At 46.5% G+C, this 24,179-nt stretch overlaps 1 protein-coding gene across 3 annotated transcripts in view; it reads left to right on the forward strand.

Annotated features, from left to right (window-relative positions):
• Positions 1-24,179, forward strand: part of PPP2R5E (protein phosphatase 2 regulatory subunit B'epsilon) — a 445,062-nt gene that overhangs the window by 14,494 nt on the left and 406,389 nt on the right. For 2 of the 3 annotated variants that reach the window (XM_078660324.1, XM_078660322.1), the window contains exon 2: positions 2,341-2,504. In XM_078660324.1, coding sequence (XP_078516450.1) covers positions 2,348-2,504 — 157 coding nt within the window. In that variant the 5' untranslated portion in view covers positions 2,341-2,347. The remainder of the gene's footprint in view (positions 1-2,340; positions 2,505-24,179) is intronic. The other variant, XM_078660323.1, reaches the window with a different exon arrangement.

The following is a 24,179-nucleotide window of genomic DNA, read 5'->3' on the forward strand; positions in this document are numbered from 1 at the left end:
GTCCTTAATTTTCAATCTGTCATGCTCCACATCCGGGACTGGATGAACCACAATCACCTTAAACTCAACCCCGACAAGACCGAGCTGGTGTTGACGGGTGGTTCATCCAGCCCCTGGTCCCCTCTCTTCTGGCCCCCCTCTCTTGGCCCCTCTCCGGAACCCTCTACCTCTGTTAAAACCCTCGGCATAAAGCTCAACTCTCAACTCACCCTTCACTCCCAGGTCAGCTCTGTGGTATCTTCCTCTTTCCTTTCACTGCGTACTATACGCAGGGTGTCCCGTTTCTTCACCTTCTCAGCTCTCAAACTCATCACCTTAGCCATGGTGGTGTCCCGCCTGGACTACGGCAACGCCCTATATGCAGGTATCCCTGCATATAGTTTACCGCGTTTGCAGCAGATACAAAACCAGGCAGCCCGCCTGGTCTTCAATCTTCCCAAATTCCACCGTTCTTCCCCTCTCTTGAAATCCCTGCACTGGCTCCCTGTGCGAGCCCGAATCCAATTCAAGCTCGCCTCCATCACTTTCTTGGCCCGACTGGACCTGGCTCCAGCATTTATCTCCTCAGAGATCACCCCCTATGTACCCACCAGGGAACTCCGCTCGTCCTCCCAGTCCCTCCTCACTATCCCACGCTACCGGACAAAGAAGTGGGGAGGTTCGAAATTTGCTACCCATGCCCCGATCCTCTGGAATTCCCTTCCCTTGGATCTGCGATCCACCGCCCTGTACCCGCAATTTCGCAAACATCTCAAAGCCCACTTGTTCACAAAATCCTTTGATTAAATCCCCAGCAGTCTCCCCTGTTTTTTAGCCCTGGATCTGGTTAGCAGCAGCGCCAAGAAACCGCAGGTGAACGAGCGCTCTACAAGTATTTTAAAACTCAAACTGCCATAAAATTACAAATTTGTACAAAATGTCTGGTGTCAAGTAATTCAAAATCTCTCCTATGGGAGTTTAATCACAGTGCATTTCTTCGGTCCCCCATGGTTTGTTCAGGGTGTTCACCAACACCTAAACCCTTGCCTTATATGGATGTAACAAAATTCCCCCCTACTGTAGTTAGTGCAGTTAATAATAATCTATCGTATTGACTCTAACATATGCTTTCCATAATGAATAAGCCAGGTGTACTGGCTTTGTCAGTTCAGTAATATTGTGTAACCTGTTTAAATTCTTACTATGCCATGTAATCATTCTTCAGTAGCTGCCTTCACTTTTGGGACACCTCCTCCTTTTCTAGGTACAAAAGAGCAATAAGTGATAACACAAATTAAGGTACCTAAAGGGCTGCTGATCATTTCCTGTCCTATGCATTATCCTAAAGCCACGGTAGTCATTAAGGCTTTCACCAATAATCAAGGTAAATCACTTGCTGTACAGAAGATCCTGCAGGGCATGTCGCAAATCCCCCCCCCCCCCTCCCCCTTTGGTTCTGGCCATTTAGGGATCGGAAATTATGCTTGTCCGATAACTCCACAAATCCCATACTGCTTATTCTCGCCGTGATAGTCTCTAATGCAACAAAAACTTTCCTTTGTTTCCACACCTCCCTTATAGTTAGCATGGAAATCCCATGAAATTATGAAACCAGGCATTGAAATATCCTCATTGTGGTGGATTTTCCTAGACTCAAACTGTCTTCTGTTTTTCGGTGGTCCTTTAAAAAACTCTTTCTGGCGTACCACTTATTGCAACACAAACAACAGTATCTTTTTAGAGACAGTAACGAGTCGCCTCTAATTTATCAAATCATTGTTCCCCATTTATACTTGTGAAGGGCTTCCAGGAAAGAGTTCTCGATTAAGACTCAGAAATACTTGTGTTGCCTAGCTACTGGCTGTTTCCTTTTCTCAGGAACTGACTTTGCCCCCTCCTTTGTGATCAGGAGTCCTAACCTTTAGTTTTGCAAGTTTTATCTCAGTTTTATTCTTTATACTTTAGCCTTTTAAGCAACATAATCTGTGAAGGCTCCAGACAAGTGGCCAACCAGTGATGTGCCATCTGCATTGCGAAATATGATCGTTTTTCATTGTTATGTGCGGTTTCCTATTCAGAATGGCACAAACACAGGAATAATATGTAGCAAATATTATTTTAACATGCCTTAGAATATATGAATGTGATAAGTGTATGTCATTGCTTTCAGTGATCTTTTTTATAAACCATTGTTTAAAAATAGTATACATGTGAACGTTGTAGGGCCTTTTTTTATTCATTGGTTAGCTTGATCTACATGGAATTTCATTGTTCATGCATTCTTTCTAATAATTAAAAGTTTGACTTTTTGTATTTTATTTAAGTTTTTACTTGATCTTAATTATTATCCATTTCATTCAGTAGGGCTATGTCCTCAGCAGCAACCACTCCTCCATCAGTGGATAAAGTAGACGGATTTTCTCGGAAGTCCGTCAGGAAAGCAAGACAGAAGAGATCACAAAGCTCTTCCCAGTTTAGATCTCAGGGGAAGCCCATCGAGTTAACCCCACTGCCTCTGCTTAAAGGTAAAGTTGGACATTTTGAGCATTGTGTTATAAGATTGTTTTGTAAAGCTCATAAGTACAGAATCTCTGCTTTGAAAACGATCATGATAATAATTGGCAGCACATACCTTCTCAGTGCTGGTGCCACTTTGTTTTTCTATTTGTAAATGTATTGTCCAGCAAAAATAGACATTTTCCAGTTACATTTGTTTTGCATTAGTCTTGCCTTTCATCACCGGTAGGTTGACCTGGATCTCATTATATGCAAGGTTTTAAGTGTTAATGCTTGCAAAGTAGTTTTGTATACTACTGTGGACCAGTTTCTTGGGATCTTGGGGATGAGTTCAATACATGAATGCTAAGTAGCATACATCTTGTTGTTGGTGTTCTTGTGTTCTCCATTCCATGGTCTTATTTTTAATGCACTGAACAAACTTTTTGAAGCTACACAATGTGATTTGAGCAGGTATATGTTCTATTAAAGACATTCTTCCTATCCAGACTAGAATACCTGTGTCAGTTAATTTATCTTAGTGTTGTTGGAGTTTCTGAAAGGCCAGTGGGAAGGAATGTACAAGACTATGGCTTATTATGTTTCACATGAAAATTAGTTTGGGCCAGTTTAACTGGTATATAATTTCTTTCACATATAGTTCAGTTGAACTATATGTGTAAAACATGCATTCTGATGCTTTGAGTTGGGACTAATACTTGGTTTTATAATTCTAATTTATAGAAGAAAACAACATATCTTGTTTTTCAGCACAAAGGGCTATAGAGTTTTCCGAGTGGAGAGGAAGCATTGACCTTTCTTGCTGTCACCACAGATTTCGCAGATGTCTTAGCTTTGGAGTAGTGGGAGAACTATGGGGATACAATTGTTTATTTCTGTTAACATACAAAACAATCCCCACACTTTACATAGCTTCCCAATGTAGCCTTGATTGTGACCAGCGTGCTCCTTTACATAAACATTCCACGTTTATAAACCACCATACCAGTGATGGTATTTCTAGAACTCACCAAGTTTCAAGGCTTCTACCATATTTGTCTGCTTTGAAGATGACTGCATCACCCAGATATCAATGGTGGCCTCTGAGTTCCGAAGATGTCACTATTTATAAAGATTTCTAATATTTTGTGAATACCGCAATGATATTGGTGTTTTTTGTGAAGTAACTTCTCTTGGTTATTTATGACTGCGTGTGTTTGTTTCCTAGATTATTGATTCTAATTCAACAGGCTTGTAATGTATTTGCTTTATTTCTCTTCTCTGGGAATGATTGTGTTGCATACTGTTGTCAGTAGTGTTTTAGAACAAAGTGGCATCTAATTCACCATTCATATTTCGTTTGAGGATCCCATTTCTAAATGTGTGATTTTTGTTTGCCCCTAGATATTATTTACTAATGTTTTGGGATTTGCTGTCTTTTGTTGTGCACTGCTGAGGACAGAAGGAACTAGATGTCAAGTCCTCGAGAACCGTTACAGAAACAGGAAATCTAATATAGGGCCTCAGAAATTCTGTTTGATTATTTACTGCTCGTGCAGGCTTCTCCATGTAATTGAGAATTTTGGCAAGCCCCATCTCAGTGTTTCAACCAACATGTTGGATTTCCTTGCTGCCTACTCATGGGCATATGTTAGATAAGACACACTCTACCACCATCTGTGTGCCTTCCTTTACTGTTGTAAAACATTTCTGAAGTCCAGAAACGGAGTTCATACTATTTTGGAGAGTTGCTTGGTTTTACTGATATGGGTTAATTCAGATTTCACCTATTTGCATTCAGAGTATGAATGATTTATTTGGCGATCTTCGATTGATGTTACCTTTGGTAGCCGACCTGCCTAGTTTGGACTGTTTTCTGCACATTCTTTTAATTTACAGTTTTGAGTGTTAGGAGTGCTTTGAATGTGGATTATACATTTTCAGTTTCTTTAAGCCAGTAATATAACTAGTACGCGTTCTCTTGAAGGGTACTATTTATTCTCAGGCTTTCAAAAAACAATGTTTTTGTTTATTTACTGCTAAACATAGCTTTCCACTTGCGATTTACTGTTTATGTTGTATGTCCCTCATTCAGATTTATTTTCGTTTTTTCTCCTCATCATTGTATTATCAATGGGCATTTCAGTCGTTTACTTAAGGTAATTGCACTTTAATCCTTTGACTTTGGTGCCACCTCTAGTGCTGCAATGATATGTTTTTGGAGTCGAAGTACTCCAAAAACATATCAGAGAGGTTTGCAGCCCCTTCCGTGACCTAGGTGTTTTCCTTATTAACAGAGGGGGTTCTTGTACAATTCCCCAGTCATAATGTCTGTTTTTTTCTTGAAAGCTATGGTTTTGCATCCTATTTTAGGTGATGCCACTTGATTGTTTAACATTTTCTTCCTTGTCCTTTCTAATATTATTACTTTCCCAAACAAGCTAAATACTTTAAATATCTGAGTAAAGTGTGGCGTGGACATTTAGTGAGAGTTCATATGAACCTTGAGATGGACCACTACGTGTGTTTTTGCACGGACCTTCTCTGCTCTTGGTTCATTCACATCATCTGTTGACTGTGCCAGCTATGAATACTTTATATTCATTATTCTTTCTCTCCCCGTCATTCCCCGCCACCATCCTCTTCCCGGTTTGTCTTTGCATGTGCTTACTTTGAGTCATCTTCTCGTCTTATTCTATTTATTTTACATTAATTTATGTATCTAGGCATTTGATGTGTTGTCCTGATGAAGATCCCATAATCTGAGTGGATCAAAACGTCGTTGATTTAGTCACTTTGACCCGCCTGATTATGTGTAATTGATTTATGGGTGCAGTAGTGCTGTGTTTTGTCAATAAGTGAAAAATATTAGGTCACCATGTATTTTTGCCTGTGAGTTCTTCTCAATACCTGTTGAGGTTTGCCCCGATGGGGTATTGTGAGAAGTTGGCCTGATGTGCAGTGTTCACTATTCTAGTGATCACTATATATCAGTCCAAACAACCCTTATTGATGATTGGTTGTAAGTTAACCTTATAGACCAGCTATCCTAGTAGCATGGATACGAGCAGTCTAAGGCTAAGACTCTAGAGGGCGTGTTAAGCCAGCTGTTTTACCATCACATTACCCCTTGAACACCCAGTGAAAGGACACCACACAAGTGTTATGAAAATAAACAGTGTATTTATTAGAATCACAACAACCCTGTACTCTTTATGAGGACAGGGTGCTAGGCACACAACAAAACTCTTACGAAAATACTTAAGTTAGCACGTTATACACAAATGCCCGAGGGGCACGAAAAACCATATACTTAAAAAGTGGAATGCGAAATTACTAGCAGGTAAGTACAGTACTAATAGGCTTTGGAATCGCTAGGACTTAACTAGGGAATCGTTAGATCACTTCTAGGAGACCTAGGGGACTCGGGTGCAGAGTGTGCACTCTCACGCGGGATGCGGGACAAAGTCTATGGAGGCTAGTAAAGGCAAAGTTAGTGTTCACGGGCGAACCCGACCTGGTAGGAAGAAAACGACAGTGGATCCTGACCCTAGGATAGTGAGGCTATGCTGGGACACCGAAGTGCCGAAGTTACCTAGCCCAGGGGCTGCAGCTGCATAGGTCTGAAAAGACGTCGGGGATCTCGTTGCCGGACCAGGAGCCTGGAAGAAGGAAGTTGCTGGCAGGCGACCAGTGGAGGAAAGTTCGATGGATCCAAGCCTGGATCAAGGAAGAAGAAAACCTGAAAGCAGAGGGGACCAAGTTCTTGAATCACTAGCCAGTGATTAAGTGGGCACCAGGATGGCACCGGGCGAAGTCACCGCAGTCAGGTGAGTGGGCACTGCTGGGCTCTGCAGTCTCTCGGACCAGGAGGCGTTGTCGGCGACCAGGATGGAGGTGCGAGCTGTCCCACGAAGGTTCTTGCTGTCGACGTCGCTGGACCCAGGATTGGGCAACAAGTCTTGGCAAATGCAAGGCCCACGCGGGGGACCTAAAATGGCGTCTTGGGTGGACCAGGAGGGTCCAGGGTACTTCTCCGATGGAGGGAAGCAAGGGCCAGTCTGGAGCAACCAGACCAGCAGCAGAAATGTCGTCGGGCGTCGTCGGGAAGGCCACAAGCCAGCGGGCTAGTAGCCAAACAACGCGGTGAGCAGCCAAAAGCAGAAGGGCCCCACGCAGATCGTGGAGATGCTGGGGGGCTGCACTACGGTGCTGGAGCTGCTCAGGGTCGGGGCTTCTCGGACCCCAAAGCACTCACCAGGAATTCACTCGGCGGGCTTGCTGGAAAGAAGTCGTGCAGTCTTGCAGATGGCCGGTCCCTTGAGGTCTCGTCGCACCCACGGTTCTCAGCTGGGCTGTAGAGGTGGGTAGAGGTCAGAGGTGCCAGGGAAGCCGGTTCTCGTCGAGCTGGGCAGTCGGATTCCGGAGGAAGGACTTGCAGCAGACCGCAGTGTTCTTAGATGGTGCCTGCGGATGCAGGGTGACTACTCCTTAGTCACAAGGGAGAAATCTTAGGAAGAAGTCTTGAGTTCCTTTCGCAGAAAGTAGTTTCAGGATTCAAAGATGATCTGATTTGGAAGGGGGCCAGTCTCTACCTTTATCTGGGAAAAGGGGGCTGGCACGCGACTAGGTCCTGCCCTATGGGTGGGACCAGGAGGGGGGTGGTTACACCCACTTCCTTGGCGGGCTTTCCCCAGGCCAGGGGCTGGAGTGCCCCTGGAACTGGTTTCAGCCGGCCTATGCACAGTGAGCACCGGGGTGCCACTTGCAGTCACCTTCCTCTAAAGCCCTGCCTACCTACAATACACAAAACCCTGTCTGGGACGGTGCTGGCACCGCCCCTGGCAGGAAACCCTTTGTCCTTATCTCCTGCTCTGGGAGGACTCCCAGCAGCAGGAGGGCAGACTTGTGTCTCGGTGGCAGCATCCATTTTGTGGATGCTAAGGCTCTGTCTGACTTTAACCGGGGTTAGGGGTTACATACATGTCGTGTCCCTCTAGAAGGGTGGAATGCTAACCCCGTCGCCAGAATTGGCGAGGGGTTAGTATTCCAATTCGTATGACACCTTACTCGACATGTTTTGATAAAGCGATACCAGAGTTGGCACATAACCGCGAGGATTATAATGCACTTAAGAGTATATGGTATGCGATATCATGGAAACGGCTAAGGGATGGATCCCGAAAGCCGCAGACAGGCTCAGCTCATGCCAGAGCACCATCTCACACGATTCCAAGCACTCTGCCTTCAGGATTGTTAAGGCCTGCCATAGGAGTGACTGATAGGAGATCTGTGTGTCCATTTTAGGGTTAGATATAGGTATACTATATCTAAAGCAAAGGGTGAGTACACCACCTTGCCCCAGCTGTCGTGCAGCCAGTTGTGTCAGTTTAGTTAGTCAACCCAGGGGTGGCACAATACATGCTTCAGCCCCTGGGAGACTTCTGGGTACACCTCAGCCCTGGGTACAGGGACTTGGAGAGGGCCCAGTGCCAATTCAGTACCTGGGTACAATTTGGATAGAGAGAACAGCTAGGCTGTGGGTCTGATTAGCAGGCCCACAGCTAGGGAAAGTCGTAAACCAGTGCAGCAAAAAGCAAAAATCTGGGTGATCATAGGATTGCAGACCCTACTCTCCTACATGACCCCCCCCCCCCAAACTTTGGGACAATAAACTAACCTTGACCAGGTGAGTCTTCTTGCTCTAAGTGGAAATACCTGGAGAGCCCATCAGCATTGCTGTGATCAGTACCAGGTCTATGCTCCACTGTAAAATCCATCCCCTGTAGGGAAATGGACCACCTAAGCAGTTTGGGGTTTTCACCCTTCATCTGATTTAGCCACAAGAGGGGCTTATGGTCTGTCTGAATGGTGAAGTGAGTGCCAAACAAGTAGGCCCTCAGCTTCTTCAGGGCCCAGACCACAGCAAAGGCCTCCCTCTCAATAGCTGACCAATTTTTCTCTCTGGGTGTCAACCTCCTACTAATGAAAGCAATAGGCTGATCATTACCATCAAAATTCAGTTGAGACAGAACAGCCCCCACACCCAACTCAGAAGCATCTGTTTGGACAATGAATGGCTTGGAGTAATCTGGACTCTTTAGGATAGGTGCTGTGCACATGGCCTGCTTTAGGTCATTGAATGCTTTCTGACAGCTTGCTGCCCACTGAACTTTCTTTGGCATCTTTTTGCTTGTCAGGTCATTAAGAGGGGTCACTATGGACCCATAATTTCTGACAAACTTCCTATAGTACCCAGTCAGGCCCAAGAAAGCTCGAACCTGAGTCTGGGTGATTGGAGGAGTCCAGTCCTTGATGGCCTGTATCTTACTCTCCAGTGGCTGAACCTGGCCTCCACCTACAAGGTGGCCCAGGTATACAACCTGTGTCTGCCCTATCTGGCACTTGATAGTGAGGCCTGCCTTTTGCAGGGCCTCTAACACTTTCCTCAGGTGGACCAGGTGATCCTCCCAGGTGGAGCTAAAGACAGCAATATCGTCTAGATATGCTGCACAGAAGTCATCCAGCCCAGTGAGGACTTGATTCACCAACCTTTGGAAGGTGGCAGGTGCATTTTTCAGTCCAAAGGGCATTACCACAAATTGATAATGCCCTCCAGGGGTAGAAAATGCTGTCTTGGGTTTGGCCTCCTCAGCTAACCTGATTTGCCAATACCCAGCTGTCAAATCAAATGTACTTAAGAAGTTGGCAGAAGCCAATTTATCTATAAGTTCATCTGCTCTTGGTATTGGGTGGGCATCAGTCTTAGTGACTGCATTGAGGCCTCTGTAGTCTACGCAAAACCTCATCTCTCTCTTACCACCCTGGGTGTGAGGCTTTGGCACTAGAACTACTGGGCTAGCCCAAGGGCTATCTGAGGGCTCAATGACTCCCAACTCCAACATTTTCTGCACTTCAGTTTTGATGCAGTCTCTAACATGATCAGGCTGTCTGTAGATTTTACTCTTGACAGGCAGACTGTCCCCAGTGTCAACATCATGGGTACACCAATCAGTTTGGCTGGGTGTCAGAGAGAACATATGTCTGAAGGATTGCAGAACTTGCCTGCAATCCTGTTGCTGATGTTCAGAGAGGCTGCCACAAAAGACAACACCATCAACTGATCCATCATCAGGATTCTGAGTGAGCAGGTCTGGGAGAGGGTCACTCTCTTCCTCCTGTCCCTCATCTGTGGCCATGAGCAAGCTCATGTCCTTCCTGTCAACATATGCCTTGAGCCTGTTAACATGGAGCACTCTGAGAGGGCTCCTGGGAGTTCCAAGGTCCACCAAGTAGGTAACCTCTCCCTTTTGCTCAATGATGGTGTGGGGCCCAGACCATTTGTCTTTCAGAGCTGCTGGGGCCACTGGCTCCAGCACCCACACCTTCTGTCCTGGCTGGTATACAGTCAGAACAGCCTTTTGGTCATGCCAAGCTTTTTGAAGTTCCTGGCTGGCCTCAAGGTTTTTAGATGCCTTTTCCATGTACTCAGCCATCCTGGGGCGGAGACCAAGTACATAGTCCACTATGTTGGTTGCAGGCTTTTTGAGAGGTCTCTCCCATCCTTCCTTCACCAAACACAGGGGTCCTCTCACAGGATGCCCATACAGAAGCTCAAAAGGGCTGTAGCCAACCCCCTTCTGTGGGACCTCTCTGTAAGCAAACAAGAGGCAGGGGATCAGGACATCCCATCTTCTCCTAAGAGGTTCAGGTAGTCCATGAATCATCCCTTTGAGGGTCCTGTTGAAACTCTCAACAAGCCCATTGCATTGTGGATGATAGGGTGTGGTGAACTTGTAGTTCACACCACACTCTTTCCACATGGCAGTCAGATATCCTGACATGAAGTTTGTACCTCTGTCAGAAACGACCTCCTTTGGAAAACCCACTCTGGAGAACACTCCAACTAGGGCTCTTGCCACCACAGGGGCTGTGGTGGTCCTCAGGGGAATAGCTTCAGGATACCTGGTGGCATGGTCCACCACCACCAGTATAAACTTGTGCCCTGATGCTGTCTGGGGTTCCATTGGACCAACAATGTCAATCCCCACTCTTTCAAAGGGAACCCCCACCACAGGTAGTGGTATGAGGGGGGCCTTTGTTGTGCCACCTGACTTACCACTGGCTTGGCAAGTGACACAGGAGCGACAAAACTCCTTGGTATTCTCATTCATATGGGGCCAGTGAAAGTGTGAGACAAGCCTGTCCCAAGTCTTTGTCTGACCTAAGTGACCTGCAAGGGGAATCTCATGGGCCAAGGTGAGAAGGAAACCTCTCAGAGACAAGGGGATGACCAGCCTCCTGGTTGCACCAGGCTTGGGGTCTCTTGACTCAGAGTACAGGAGTCCATCTTCCCAGTATACCCTGTGGGCACCTGTGGCATTCCCTGCAGCCTCAGCAGCAGCCTGCTGTCTGAGGGGTTCAAGGGAAGGGCAGCTCCACTGTTCCTTCCCCAGGTCTGCTCTGGAGGGTCCCCCTGAGCCCAGAAACTCAACTTGATCAAGTTCAAGCTCTTTAGGCTCAGTTTCCCTCAGCTCTTCCAGATCAGCCTCCTCAGAGACTTGATCCTCAACCTGGGGCAAGGGGGAAGGCAAAGCCTTACCCTTACTGCTCTTCTTCTTGGGAGGTGTCTGGTCCATCTTTTCAGGATCCAGCACCTGTTCAGTGGGGCATTTTCTGGCCTGTGACCTAGTCACAGCAAGCACATGTGCTGGCAAGCCTAACATTTCCATGTGAGTCCTCTGCTCCACTTCTGACCACTGTGATGACTCCAAATCATTGCCCAACAAACAATCAACTGGGAGGTCTGAACTGACTACAACTTTCTTTTGTCCCTTCACTCCACCCCAGGAGAAAGCCACAATTGCCACACTATGGCTAGTAGTGACATTGCTGGCATTGGTCACCAGGAAATCAGTACCTGGCATGATCTGTCCAGGGTCCACAAAGTTAGGTGTCACCATGGTGACACTGGCACAAATGTCCCTATAGGCCTGAGCCATTTTGCCATTAATCAAAGGTGTCTGCCTGTATTTGCCCAAAGTATTGGGACTTATCTCAGGGGACATATCCATATCCCCTGTACAGACAAGGACAGCCTGAGTGAGTGTGCCAACTAAGTTGTCAGACCCCATCAGTACCCAAGGTTAACCCAACTAATGCCTTGGGAGGTACACTACCACTACTGACTGTACTAGGGGGTGCAGTTGCTTTAGGAGCTGTAGTGGCAGGAGTTTGTCCTCCTCTTTTGGTGCACTCACTAAACCAGTGAGATTTACTTTTGCAGTACTGGCACCACCTTTTTGACTGGCCTTCTTGAGTCTTCTTCTTCTGGGAAGCCTGACCCCCACCCTCTTTGGTTTGTTGGGGACCTGGTGAAGACTTCTGGTCATTTTGCTCATTCTTAACATTACCCTTCTGGTCTGCTTTCTTCTGACCACCCTGGTTCTGGTTCTGGTTCTGCTTGATCCTTGTCCTGACCCATTTGTCTGCCTTCTTTCCCAATTCTTGGGGAGAGGTCAGATCTGAATCAACAAGGTGCTGGTGCAGCAACTGGTTCTGACAATTGTTCAAAATTTGTTCTCTCATCATTAGATTATACAATCCTGTGTAATCTGTAACCTTGCTACCCAGCAACCAGCCCTCCAAAGCCTTAGTGGCACAATCCACAAAGTCAGACCAGTCCTGAGACTGAGTTTTCTGGGTGTCTCTGAACAGTAACCTGTACTGCTCAGTGGTTAAACCAAACCCATCAACCAGTGTATTCTTCAGGACCTGGTAATTGTTAGCATCCTCCACTCTTGTAGTGAGGAGCTTATCTCTACCTTTACCATCAAAGGAGAGCCACAGTATAGCTGCCCACTGACTCTGGGGAATGCACTGCACAGTGCAGGCCCTCTCCAGAGCAGCCATCCATTTCTGGATATCATCCCCTTGCTTAAAGGGGGGCACTATTTTAGTCAGGTGTTTAGTGTCTAAACCCTTCTCTCTATCTCTTGGGAGATTGCTGCCACCAGTGGGAGCTAGCCCACTCATCTGCTGCTCTCTAGCAAAGGCAAGCTTCTCTTTGGCCAGGGCAAGTTCTTCCCTTTCAATCCTCAGTTCAGCTTGTCTCATTCTAGCTTCATGCTCTTTTCTCTGAGGGGAAGTAATTCTCCTCTGTGGAGGATTCCTTCTCCCCTGAGAAGAGGCATTAGAGTGCAGAGATCTGTTGGAGTCCCTAGAAAGAGATCTATCTCTCCTAACTCCAAGGTTAGGCCCACTTCGGGTTAGTACTGGGGGTCCCCCAGATCCTAGCCCAAGTAAGTCTAAGTTGGCCCTGGTTAGCCTTCTGACTACCTCAAGACCTTTGTCTACCTCATCCCCAGAGAGTTCCTCTTGATCCTCCTCCTCAACTGCAGTAGCAATGTTGGGGAGATCTGGATCCCCAGAGGTTCCCTCTAAGGCTGGCATGTTCTCATGTAACTGAGAAAGCTTTCTGGCATCATATGTCTCTAAGAGACCTATCAGAAAGGGAATGGTGGGGTTAGACCCCTGCTTCAGTTTTCTGGAGACACAGATCTGTCTCATCTCCTGGAAACTGAGAGCTGCATATCTTGAAGTGACCTGTGGAGGGTCAACACTGACCAGGGGAGTCTCAGTAGAATCTCCCTGGGTAGACATGCTTTTCTAGTGAGGTGTAAGTGGTGCACTTACCTACACTATATGTTTGCCTACTGATCCCTTGCTAGAGTTGTAGTTTAGGGTGTGCTAAGCCCTAGGAGCTACAACAGCTGGTTCAGTAGAACTCAGAGTATTCTAAGCTAAGTTATATGTACCTTTAGTACTTATGTGATCTTTCACAAGATATTCTTAGGGCATGTGTGGTAAAACAACAGCAAGCTCAAATCCCAACCGCTGCTCACCAATGTGAGAAGTTGGCCTGATGTGCAGTGTTCACTATTCTAGTGATCACTATATATCAGTCCAAACAACCCTTATTGATGATTGGTTGTAAGTCAACCTTATAGACCAGCTATCCTAGTAGCATGGATACGAGCAGTCTAAGGCTAAGACTCTAGAGGGCGTGTTAAGCCAGCTGTTTTACCATCACATTACCCCTTGAACACCCAGTGAAAGGACACCACACAAGTGTTATGAAAATAAACAGTGTATTTATTAGAATCACAACAACCCTGTACTCTTTATGAGGACAGGGTGCTAGGCACACAACAAAACTCTTACGAAAATACTTAAGTTAGCACGTTATACACAAATGCCCGAGGGGCACGAAAAACCATATACTTAAAAAGTGGAATGCGAAATTACTAGCAGGTAAGTACAGTACTAATAGGCTTTGGAATCGCTAGGACTTAACTAGGGAATCGTTAGATCACTTCTAGGAGACCTAGGGGACTCGGGTGCAGAGTGTGCACTCTCACGCGGGATGCGGGACAAAGTCTATGGAGGCTAGTAAAGGCAAAGTTAGTGTTCACGGGCGAACCCGACCTGGTAGGAAGAAAACGACAGTGGATCCTGACCCTAGGATAGTGAGGCTATGCTGGGACACCGAAGTGCCGAAGTTACCTAGCCCAGGGGCTGCAGCTGCATAGGTCTGAAAAGACGTCGGGGATCTCGTTGCCGGACCAGGAGCCTGGAAGAAGGAAGTTGCTGGCAGGCGACCAGTGGAGGAAAGTTCGATGGATCCAAGCCTGGATCAAGGAAGAAGAAAACCTGAAAGCAGAGGGGACCAAGTTCTTGAATCACTAGCCAGTGATTAAGTGGGCACCAGGATGGCACCGGGCGAAGTCACCGCAGTCAGGTGAGTGGGCGCTGCTGCTCTGCAGGGCTCTGCAGTCTCTCGGACCAGGAGGCGTTGTCGGCGACCAGGATGGAGGTGCGAGCTGTCCCACGAAGGTTCTTGCTGTCGACGTCGCTGGACCCAGGATTGGGCAACAAGTCTTGGCAAATGCAAGGCCCACGCGGTGGACCTAAAATGGCGTCTTGGGTGGACCAGGAGGGTCCAGGGTACTTCTCCGATGGAGGGAAGCAAGGGCCAGTCTGGAGCAACCAGACCAGCAGCAGAAATGTCGTCGGGCGTCGTCGGGAAGGCCACAAGCCAGCGGGCTAGTAGCCAAACAACGCGGTGAGCAGCCAAAAGCAGAAGGGCCCCACGCAGATCGTGGAGATGCTGGGGGGCTGCACTTCGATGCTGGAGCTGCTCAGGGTCGGGGCTTCTCGGACCCCAAAGCACTCACCAGGAATTCACTCGGCGGGCTTGCTGGAAAGAAGTCGTGCAGTCTTGCAGATGGCCGGTCCCTTGAGGTCTCGTCGCACCCACGGTTCTCAGCTGGGCTGTAGAGGTGGGTAGAGGTCAGAGGTGCCAGGGAAGCCGGTTCTCGTCGAGCTGGGCAGTCGGATTCCGGAGGAAGGACTTGCAGCAGACCGCAGTGTTCTTAGATGGTGCCTGCGGATGCAGGGTGACTACTCCTTAGTCACAAGGGAGAAATCTTAGGAAGAAGTCTTGAGTTCCTTTCGCAGAAAGTAGTTTCAGGATTCAAAGATGATCTGATTTGGAAGGGGGCCAGTCTCTACCTTTATCTGGGAAAAGGGGGCTGGCACGCGACTAGGTCCTGCCCTATGGGTGGGACCAGGAGGGGGGTGGTTACACCCACTTCCTTGGCGGGCTTTCCCCAGGCCAGGGGCTGGAGTGCCCCTGGAACTGGTTTCAGCCGGCCTATGCACAGTGAGCACCGGGGTGCCACTTGCAGTCACCTTCCTCTAAAGCCCTGCCTACCTACAATACACAAAACCCTGTCTGGGACGGTGCTGGCACCGCCCCTGGCAGGAAACCCTTTGTCCTTATCTCCTGCTCTGGGAGGACTCCCAGCAGCAGGAGGGCAGACTTGTGTCTCGGTGGCAGCATCCATTTTGTGGATGCTAAGGCTCTGTCTGACTTTAACCGGGGTTAGGGGTTACATACATGTCGTGTCCCTCTAGAAGGGTGGAATGCTAACCCAGTCGCCAGAATTGGCGAGGGGTTAGTATTCCAATTCGTATGACACCTTACTCGACATGTTTTGATAAAGCGATACCAGAGTTGGCACATAACCGCGAGGATTATAATGCACTTAAGAGTATATGGTATGCGATATCATGGAAACGGATAAGGGATGGATCCCGAAAGCCGCAGACAGGCTCAGCTCATGCCAGAGCACCATCTCACACGATTCCAAGCACTCTGCCTTCAGGATTGTTAAGGCCTGCCATAGGAGTGACTGATAGGAGATCTGTGTGTCCATTTTAGGGTTAGATATAGGTATACTATATCTAAAGCAAAGGGTGAGTACACCACCTTGCCCCAGCTGTCGTGCAGCCAGTTGTGTCAGTTTAGTTAGTCAACCCAGGGGTGGCACAATACATGCTTCAGCCCCTGGGAGACTTCTGGGTACACCTCAGCCCTGGGTACAGGGACTTGGAGAGGGCCCAGTGCCAATTCAGTACCTGGGTACAATTTGGATAGAGAGAACAGCTAGGCTGTGGGTCTGATTAGCAGGCCCACAGCCAGGGAAAGTCGTAAACCAGTGCAGCAAAAAGCAAAAATCTGGGTGATCATAGGATTGCAGACCCTACTCTCCTACAGGTATCCACTCTTATGAATGAGTTTTAACTTTCAATATTTGAATAAATGTGTTTTTGATTGTTGATTGGACTTCTCATGGGCATTATTTCTTGCTTCCAGAGTACCATTTGTTTTATCTAATGTTTAGGGACCCATGTTCCTCAAAACATATATTACCCTTGGTTCCTAGATAACCTTGGGTTTCCCTTGTGTTTGTGTAATCATCCTTTGTGTAACTAGCAATTTCAAAATGTCTGTTTGTATTCTACATGTACAGTGACCTGCCCGTTAAATGAGTTACCAGGTAAATACGAGGGCTGCTTCAATTCTTAAAAGCAAAAGTAATAAACTTTAAAGATGATTCTGCCATACGTAGCACTAAAGACTAAATGCAAAAATTTGTTTTGGTCTTTCAATGCATGGAGACCTAAATTAATCTGCTATAATACATGGTCTTGGTTTGCAGCGAACACACTAATCTCACATTACTATTTTGATGACTGAGATCAGGGCTCTCCAACATATTGTATAATAGGAGCTACTCGTATTCAAAGCAATCCTTGCAAGCTACTAATATCATTAGCATTGTAATTGTGGCCACATCCCCGAGCTTAGGATCAACGGCGAGAGGCTGCCGTGGCACCAAACCACGTTCAAATACCTGGGAATTCACATTTATAGAACTCCCCCAGATATCTTAGATGGCAATTTGACACGAGCCATAACCTCTATCGGGTCCCAAATCGCCTTTTGGAAGACTCTCCCCATCAATGTGCCGAGCAGAGTGACTTTAACGAAAATGATCGTCCTACCCAGACTCTTATATTACTTTGCGAACATTCCACTATACGTCCCGGTCCGCATCTTCAGGGAACTAGAGACCATGCTTAGAGACTTGATCTGGAACACAGGAAGACCCAGAGTAGCACTGACGAAATTGTATATTCCAGTTAGCGATGGAGGTCTAGCGGTCCCAAACCTGGAACTCTATTACCTGGTGGCGCAACTGCAATGGGTGGTGGCTTGGCTATCGGGCAGAAATCAAGAGGACAGATACACTCATTATTCCACCCGCTGATAAGCGCTAGGAAGCACACCCAACTACATGTGGCGGTGGCCGTCAAATGCTACTCTCGATGCCTGCGGCTTACCAAAACCACCACACCGTACGCTCCGGCGCTCCCACTCCTAGGCACACCCAAGACTGCGACCGTGGTCACGGAAACAGCCCTGGAGCAATGGACACGCTCGGGAATAGAAACCATGGCAGACCTATACGCTGACGGCGCCCTGATCCCCTTCGAGACACTCGCCACCGACACGGGGTTACCGGCGGGACAGTTCTTACAACACGCTTCCATAATCAGAGCGTTCACACAAAGATGGGGAAACGTCACTGAAGAACCTCCCATACACCAACTGATACAATGCATTCACGTCATGGGGAATGGCACACATGTGGTGCACTGGCTAACCCAAGCACTGCTATCGCACACACAATGCACATTACAACCACTGCGGGATAAGTGGGTGGTGGACAGAGGGAAGGCCTGGACAGACAAGGAGTGGGCGGTGATCCTGGCGAGCCCCAAGAACATCCCTTGCAACACACGTTTCAAGCAGATCCAGTTCTACATATTGCACAGGGCATACCTCTCCCCAGACAGGATCAACCAATACTTCCCAGGAGCAGCGACAGGGTGCCCGAGATGCGAGACGGAAGGGGCGGACCTCCTACATGTGCTGTGGCAGTGTCCGCAGATCCAACCATACTGGCGGTCAGTGTTCAGGGGTGTGGAATTTATTAAAATATCTACTTGTCCATGGGGCAGGTTGCTTCATAAATCTACTTGTCCTGTAACAAAATCCACTTGTCCCTTTGGTGCCATGTAGTGCTGCCACAAATTACGGCAGCAATCTCATTCTATAAGAGCTCTTATATAGCCTCTCGGATTATGCCAGGGCATATCCCATAGTAGTGTTTGAATACTAGTAATCATTTTATGTTGCCACGTTTCCGCAGCTCCACATACTGGGACTGAAGATGGTGGTAAGCAGTAGTTCCAGGCTTGGAATGCCCTATTGCGTCTGTGCAAACCTACTAACTTGCATGTTTTAGGGTTTTCAACAAATCTTCTCAAATCTTTCCCATACTGAGAAATGTTGGAAATTTACTCCTGAGAGTGGCATACGTAAACCTTCTTTCAGAATTGGGAAAAAAGTAGTTGGAGGGAAAATGAACTTTCAAACATCCAGGTTTTCACATGAGCAAATCTACACATGCACATTTGCTCATGCTAAAATGCAGTTCACAAATATTTTGTAGAAGAACAATTTCTTGCCCTACTATTAATAATTCTTGTGAATTCACGAAAGCCATATACCAAAAGTGCATTTTTGAGACTCGCTTTAATAATTGGGCCCCTAATTTGGTCTGGCGTTAACCATGACCTTTTGTGTTTTTTAAAATTCGCTCTCTCTGAATCGGCTAGCTTCACTGTGAGTGACCGCATTCAGCTCTTTCACAAGAAGCATATCGGTACACAAAGTAGTTTTGTTCAGTGCCAGTAACTAATATGGCAGTGTGTACTTTTTTGAGACCAAAAACAATTTTTGCGTCGGCCAATGTTTGTTATAATGGTGAGGGCCCGGCAGCTCTCACATCAATAAGGTTTTACAAAAGCCATGCCAAAACAAGTCACACATTGCCAAAACTAAAAAGCTGACCACCAATGTCAGATCTACTGGCTTTGCCAAGGCTTGTTTATTTTTGTTTCCCATAATCTTATTGAAACTGGTTACACAAATTTTCCAATATGAATATTTTTGGGAAATACTAGCATGCATCAACACATTTTACTAAATGATGCTGCAAAGAAATAGTACCTAAAATTTTACACTAGTCTAGCAAAATGTTATTTCCCTACTTTCATTTTTTAGGAACATTTTATATTGAAAGCAAAGAAACATTAATCTGCTTTCAAGCTTCTGCAAATATTTGCATCTAATCAGTGAGCATTATGCATAGCCTCATGTTGCTAAACTTTGAAACCGTGTGTACACATTTTCATATTAGAACCACTGTCAGTAGTGCAGTCAGAACGTACATTTACTTAGAGGGCTCTACCTAATAATAAAGGCTTTCAATTAATGAACCATGAATACTAGATTGAACAGCATTAACGCATGCACACAAATATTAACTAAACTACAGGCAGTACCCTTCCCTGGTCTTTAATGTGGTACTGCAAACTGGCAGCCAAAGGGTTTGTGCTGCAGGGGGTTGGGCCTACGTGTACCAAGGACAAAATACACATTAAAACTTGTTGCCCTTGACCCCAAACAATATGTCCTGGGCGTCGGGCTATAGGAATTCCACAACCCTGGTGTTACCGATATTGGAGCGGAGCACGACGATGCCGATCCCTCACACGTGGGAGGCATGCCTATTGGGCTTCTACCACAGAACCAAACACAACAGAGTGCCCTCCCGTTTCTGGGATCTTGGACTTATTACAGCCAAGAGACTAATCACTAAACACTGGAAACGCGCAGAACCACCCATGACGGAGCACTGGCGCACCTCCCTGGACAACTGGGCAAAAGCGGAAAGCATCTCCCTTCACAATGAGGAGACGGCAGGGTTGCGTAAGTTCCCCATTGCGGCACTCTGGGACGAAACACTACACTCCTTCCACAGAGAATACCAGACACCAGGAGACCCCGCAGGACACACCTCCCCGAGCGGAGAACACGGAGACGAGAGCACAAAACCGGGCACTGCTGATAGTGGTCCCATTGCTGACATTCCCATCAGATAGACGGGATGGGCACCACCCCGCATCGCCCCCCCGCCCCACCCGCGACATATGCCCACCGCTGATAACACATCGTGCCCCCCCCCCCCCCCCCCCCCCCCGAACTGGTGGGGCGAACGTGGGCTGACTACGCCACCGCCTCCAAACCCCCCCACTGCACGGACAGGTGCCCATCACGCCACACAACACACACTTCCGAGTTTAGTAACCCCACACCCCCCCTTCTTATTATTTTCACTTTTCCTTTACTCCACGCTAACGAGACTGGCATGATTGAGCTATAATCCCGCCATCGTATTTCAATGTGATGTAACAATGTATTATATGCTTTGCTCCGAGATGAATGTATGCACCTTTGAGCTACATGATGCGGTATACTGTACAATTCATGTTTTCTTTTATCCTGTGAATCCAATAAAGGAAATATTTCAATAAAAAAAAAAAGAAAAATTGTAATTGTGGCCACATCAGATAAGATGACATTGGCTTCCACTGTATTTAAGATTACAAACATTGATCACCTCAGTACATCAAACAGGGTTTCCAGCAGTAACATTAAAAGACTTTGCCAATTTGGAATGCCTCTGCATGGGTAATACAGAACAGCCACAGCTCTAATTACCATGGCAAAAAGTAATCATAAGTCTTCCACATGATTTTATCAATCAAAAAACAGCTTAAAATATATTTGAGAAATTCAGCCATTTTTCTCAAACCAGCAGCTTATGAGGTCTAAAAATTCACACATTTTTGTCTTAAATGCTCAATTTTGTCCTGTATATATTAATTAAACCAGGCAAAATGTTTTAATATAGTAGGCTGGGAGAGCTACTTATAGGTTGTTTGAGAGCGCCTAGTAGCTCACAAGCTACGTGTTGGAGTAGCCTTACATAGATTATATCAGTGGTTAAAAAAAATTCTGTAACAAAGATTACATATTTTTTTAAAACCTGAATTGTAATATAAAAAAAATTACAGACCACGTTTGTAATTTATCCAAACATTGAGAAATCAGCAAATATTCCTATCTTTACAGATAATTATCGACACAAGGCTGTGAGTGCCAGCTGGAGATTATGAATGGAGCTATTTAAGCCATTCCATGGATTTTATAATGGCGCCATTTTGTTTTTTGATCTGTTTGTTTTCAGTATTGGACACCTTCAGTTACAATACACATATGCATGTATCTCATTGTAGATTCAAACGGATCGTGACAAGTCTTGTTGATGTGTACACATGTCATGCATTTTGTAAAATGTGGTGTATCATAACACAACACAGGATGGGCAGCTGCCACAGATCATGATGCAGTGTGCAACAACATGAAAAGAACAATTTGTCAAACCATAATTGCCAACACAATCATTTCGATTGCTTGAGTCTCATTTCTAAGACATCAGTCATAGGTTTTGGGGCACCAATTTATTCATGTTTTTTCTCCATGTACCCACCGCAATTCTGGGTTTTCAGACTGCCCCCAACAGTTCGCTCCATGCTTCCACGATGGGGTATTTCTGGCATTCCCTGCTGTCGTCCAACTTCAGTTCTATGCACTCACTCCTTCCTCATTGGATTACATCCCTTCTCTGCTGTGCGGAGGATGGAACCCTACTGGCCTTCTAGTGCAGGGCGTTGCATCTTTTGGTCAGTGTCCGAGGCATCATCAGAAACCTAGAATCCTCAGTTTGCATCGTGTCCCTTGTATAAGCCCAAGTAAGTATACTTCAGGCAGCTTTGGAATCTGTCGTTTCACCGCTCCACCCAAACACGCCTCCCGAAACCCCCTCCATCCCTGTACATTTCCATATCCTGTGCATAAAATCAGCATGAACTAGATCACATCGGTGACAAGTTTGGACATCGGTGGGTAATGTTTTCGCTAACCGCCTAGGGGGTTAAATAGGCCATGTGGAGATAATTCAACCGCGTGTATTTAAGACTCTCATAAAGAGAGGCTTTCTGTGTGTTCCCCAACACCGTCAACCATTGCTTATCTGAGAGTTGTTTTTGGAGGCGGGTCTCCCATCAGGCCCTCAAGGAGTGAGAGGGTGTGAACATATTTGAGTGCCTTGTAAAACCTAGAAATCAATCTGCCCCCTCCTCACATAGTGAATAATAACTGCAAGGCTTCATGCGTGGCAGGTTCGGAGTGTCCATTTCCCCACAGCTCTCTCACCATACCCGCTATTTTCCCCTATAAGAGGAAAAAAGTTGCTGGGAGGCCCAGATCTTCAGACATCTCCCGTCCAAACAGGAGTGTCCCTTCTCCATAGCAATCCACAATAGTGAGGTCTTCTGATTCCGCCCTTCCCCTTGGGAGAGTCTCCGGTGTCCGGGAACGGCTCCGAGCCAGATTATTGGAGCATGAAGTGTCACCTATGACATCTGTTTCAGCACTGCACCGCCATGACTCCCAACCTCAGAAGGTCACCCCTTTCCCCCAACATCATCCCAGCAGTCTTGGCAGCAGATCCCTTGGCATCGTGTCACTCTGTTCCGGTTCCGTTTTGTCAAGACCTTTGCAAGTAGTGCCAGCTCAGCGTGTTGAACGCCGGCTACAAATCTATAGGCTGACTGCCGGTAGTCCTCCGGGGTTTCCTCTATCACACTGAAGAGGTGTCTAATGTTAACAGGTGCTACCGCCTGCTTGGCCCCAAGATTACGAGGCATTCCAGTTGTCCACCTGGGCCGTCCTTCACCCTGTCACAGCAGTAGATGAAGTGTTGGTGTGCACTGCCGGGGCATCAATTACTGGGTATGCCCAGGCTTCCTTATTGCTCTTCCCAGTTTCTTGTCGGCTCCACAACCTTGGTGGGCCCCAGTTGCCACACACACTGGCAAACAGCCTTCAACACTACATGGATTGGGGGATGGTAGCCGCCACATCACAGCACCTGATACCGCACAGCCCCTCTGCAGTCTCTCCTTGCTGCAGTGTGTCCGGTTCCCAAGCATGTGGCTGCCATCCTGGCCTCGGGCTGCCTTAGATCCAGATCAGCAAGTGCGACAGTCTATCTGCCTCTCTCTGCCACCTATTCGCTCCTTCTGGATTCTGCGCCTCTGAGGACAGTGTCCTCTGGCCGTATGCTGCCCTGGGCAATAATTATTGGCAGCCAGCAAACGCTGCGTCTTCACTCCATTCGGCCAAGGCACGTCCCCTCATAATTGCTCCTTGTAGTGATTAAGTAGCTTGGGAAATAGTCGTTAATGCACACATATGGTAGTGTCTGATGTCTTTTGTGAATTCTGACCAGTTCAGGTAGACCGGTTATCCTTTCATTTCATTGTCATTGGAAGATTTTAAAATATACTTCTGTCAATAGCCTCCGGGCTAAGGTTATTGACGCCTCCATTCAGCAAATGAAAAGCATCTAGCTTTAAGAGGATGATTGTGTTCACTCCACTTTATTTCAGAAATTCTGTTGAGATGTCTGTTTGGAAAAGATTTGTCTAAGTGATTTTTAAAATTTATTTTATGGATTTTTAAATTGATCAGGCATTGTAAGAATGCATGGTGGAAATATTCTACTTTTGTGTGTTCTGCTTGCTCATCAGCATTTAGGGATGGCGGTTAGTGACTTAAGTCTGACTAGTAGATTACAATTTAATGCTTTTGTAGTGTGATTAGGTGAGGTATGCCTTCGTAATAGGAGATGAGCACATTTCTCTAGCATCTAAACCAAAAAAGGAAGTTTCATATTTTGCTGAAAATTAGCCAATTCCCCTGTATTCAGAGAGGGCCTCTTTAGAAAGGGAAGTATGCGGCCTGAGGAAAGGAACCATGAGCAGGAGAACAATTTGCTAATGGTAAACACAGTTGTGCTCATGGGTTTGAGCAAACTTTGATGAATGTGTGTACATCAATTCATAAATGTGCTTTGGGGTAACACCCCTTTGTTCATTGGTCTTTTCAGATGTTAGTCACATGTAGCTTCAACCCACCGCAGCATGTGGTAATAGCTCAGTCTACTTCAAGCATTCGGTCTCTTGCACTGTGATCGTCAACATTTTTCCTGATCACAAGTGCACATCTGCTTAAATAGAATTGCAGTTCAGTGCCATGTCTGTTAAACCAGTACTTAATATTACAATATATAATGTTTTCTTTAAATTCTTATCCTTATTTGTTTGTCACCCCTAAGAATGATCGAAGAGATACAGTATCAACTCCCAAAAAATTCTCTATAACAAGGTGGATTTAAGATGGAAAAAAACTGTTTTTGGGTGCAAAGATACCATGTACTGCTATGAAATACCAGAGCAGTCAGATTGTTACCATACTC

This window comes from Lissotriton helveticus, chromosome 9, assembly GCF_964261635.1.
Source record: "Lissotriton helveticus chromosome 9, aLisHel1.1, whole genome shotgun sequence".
Taxonomy (NCBI): domain Eukaryota; kingdom Metazoa; phylum Chordata; class Amphibia; order Caudata; family Salamandridae; genus Lissotriton; species Lissotriton helveticus.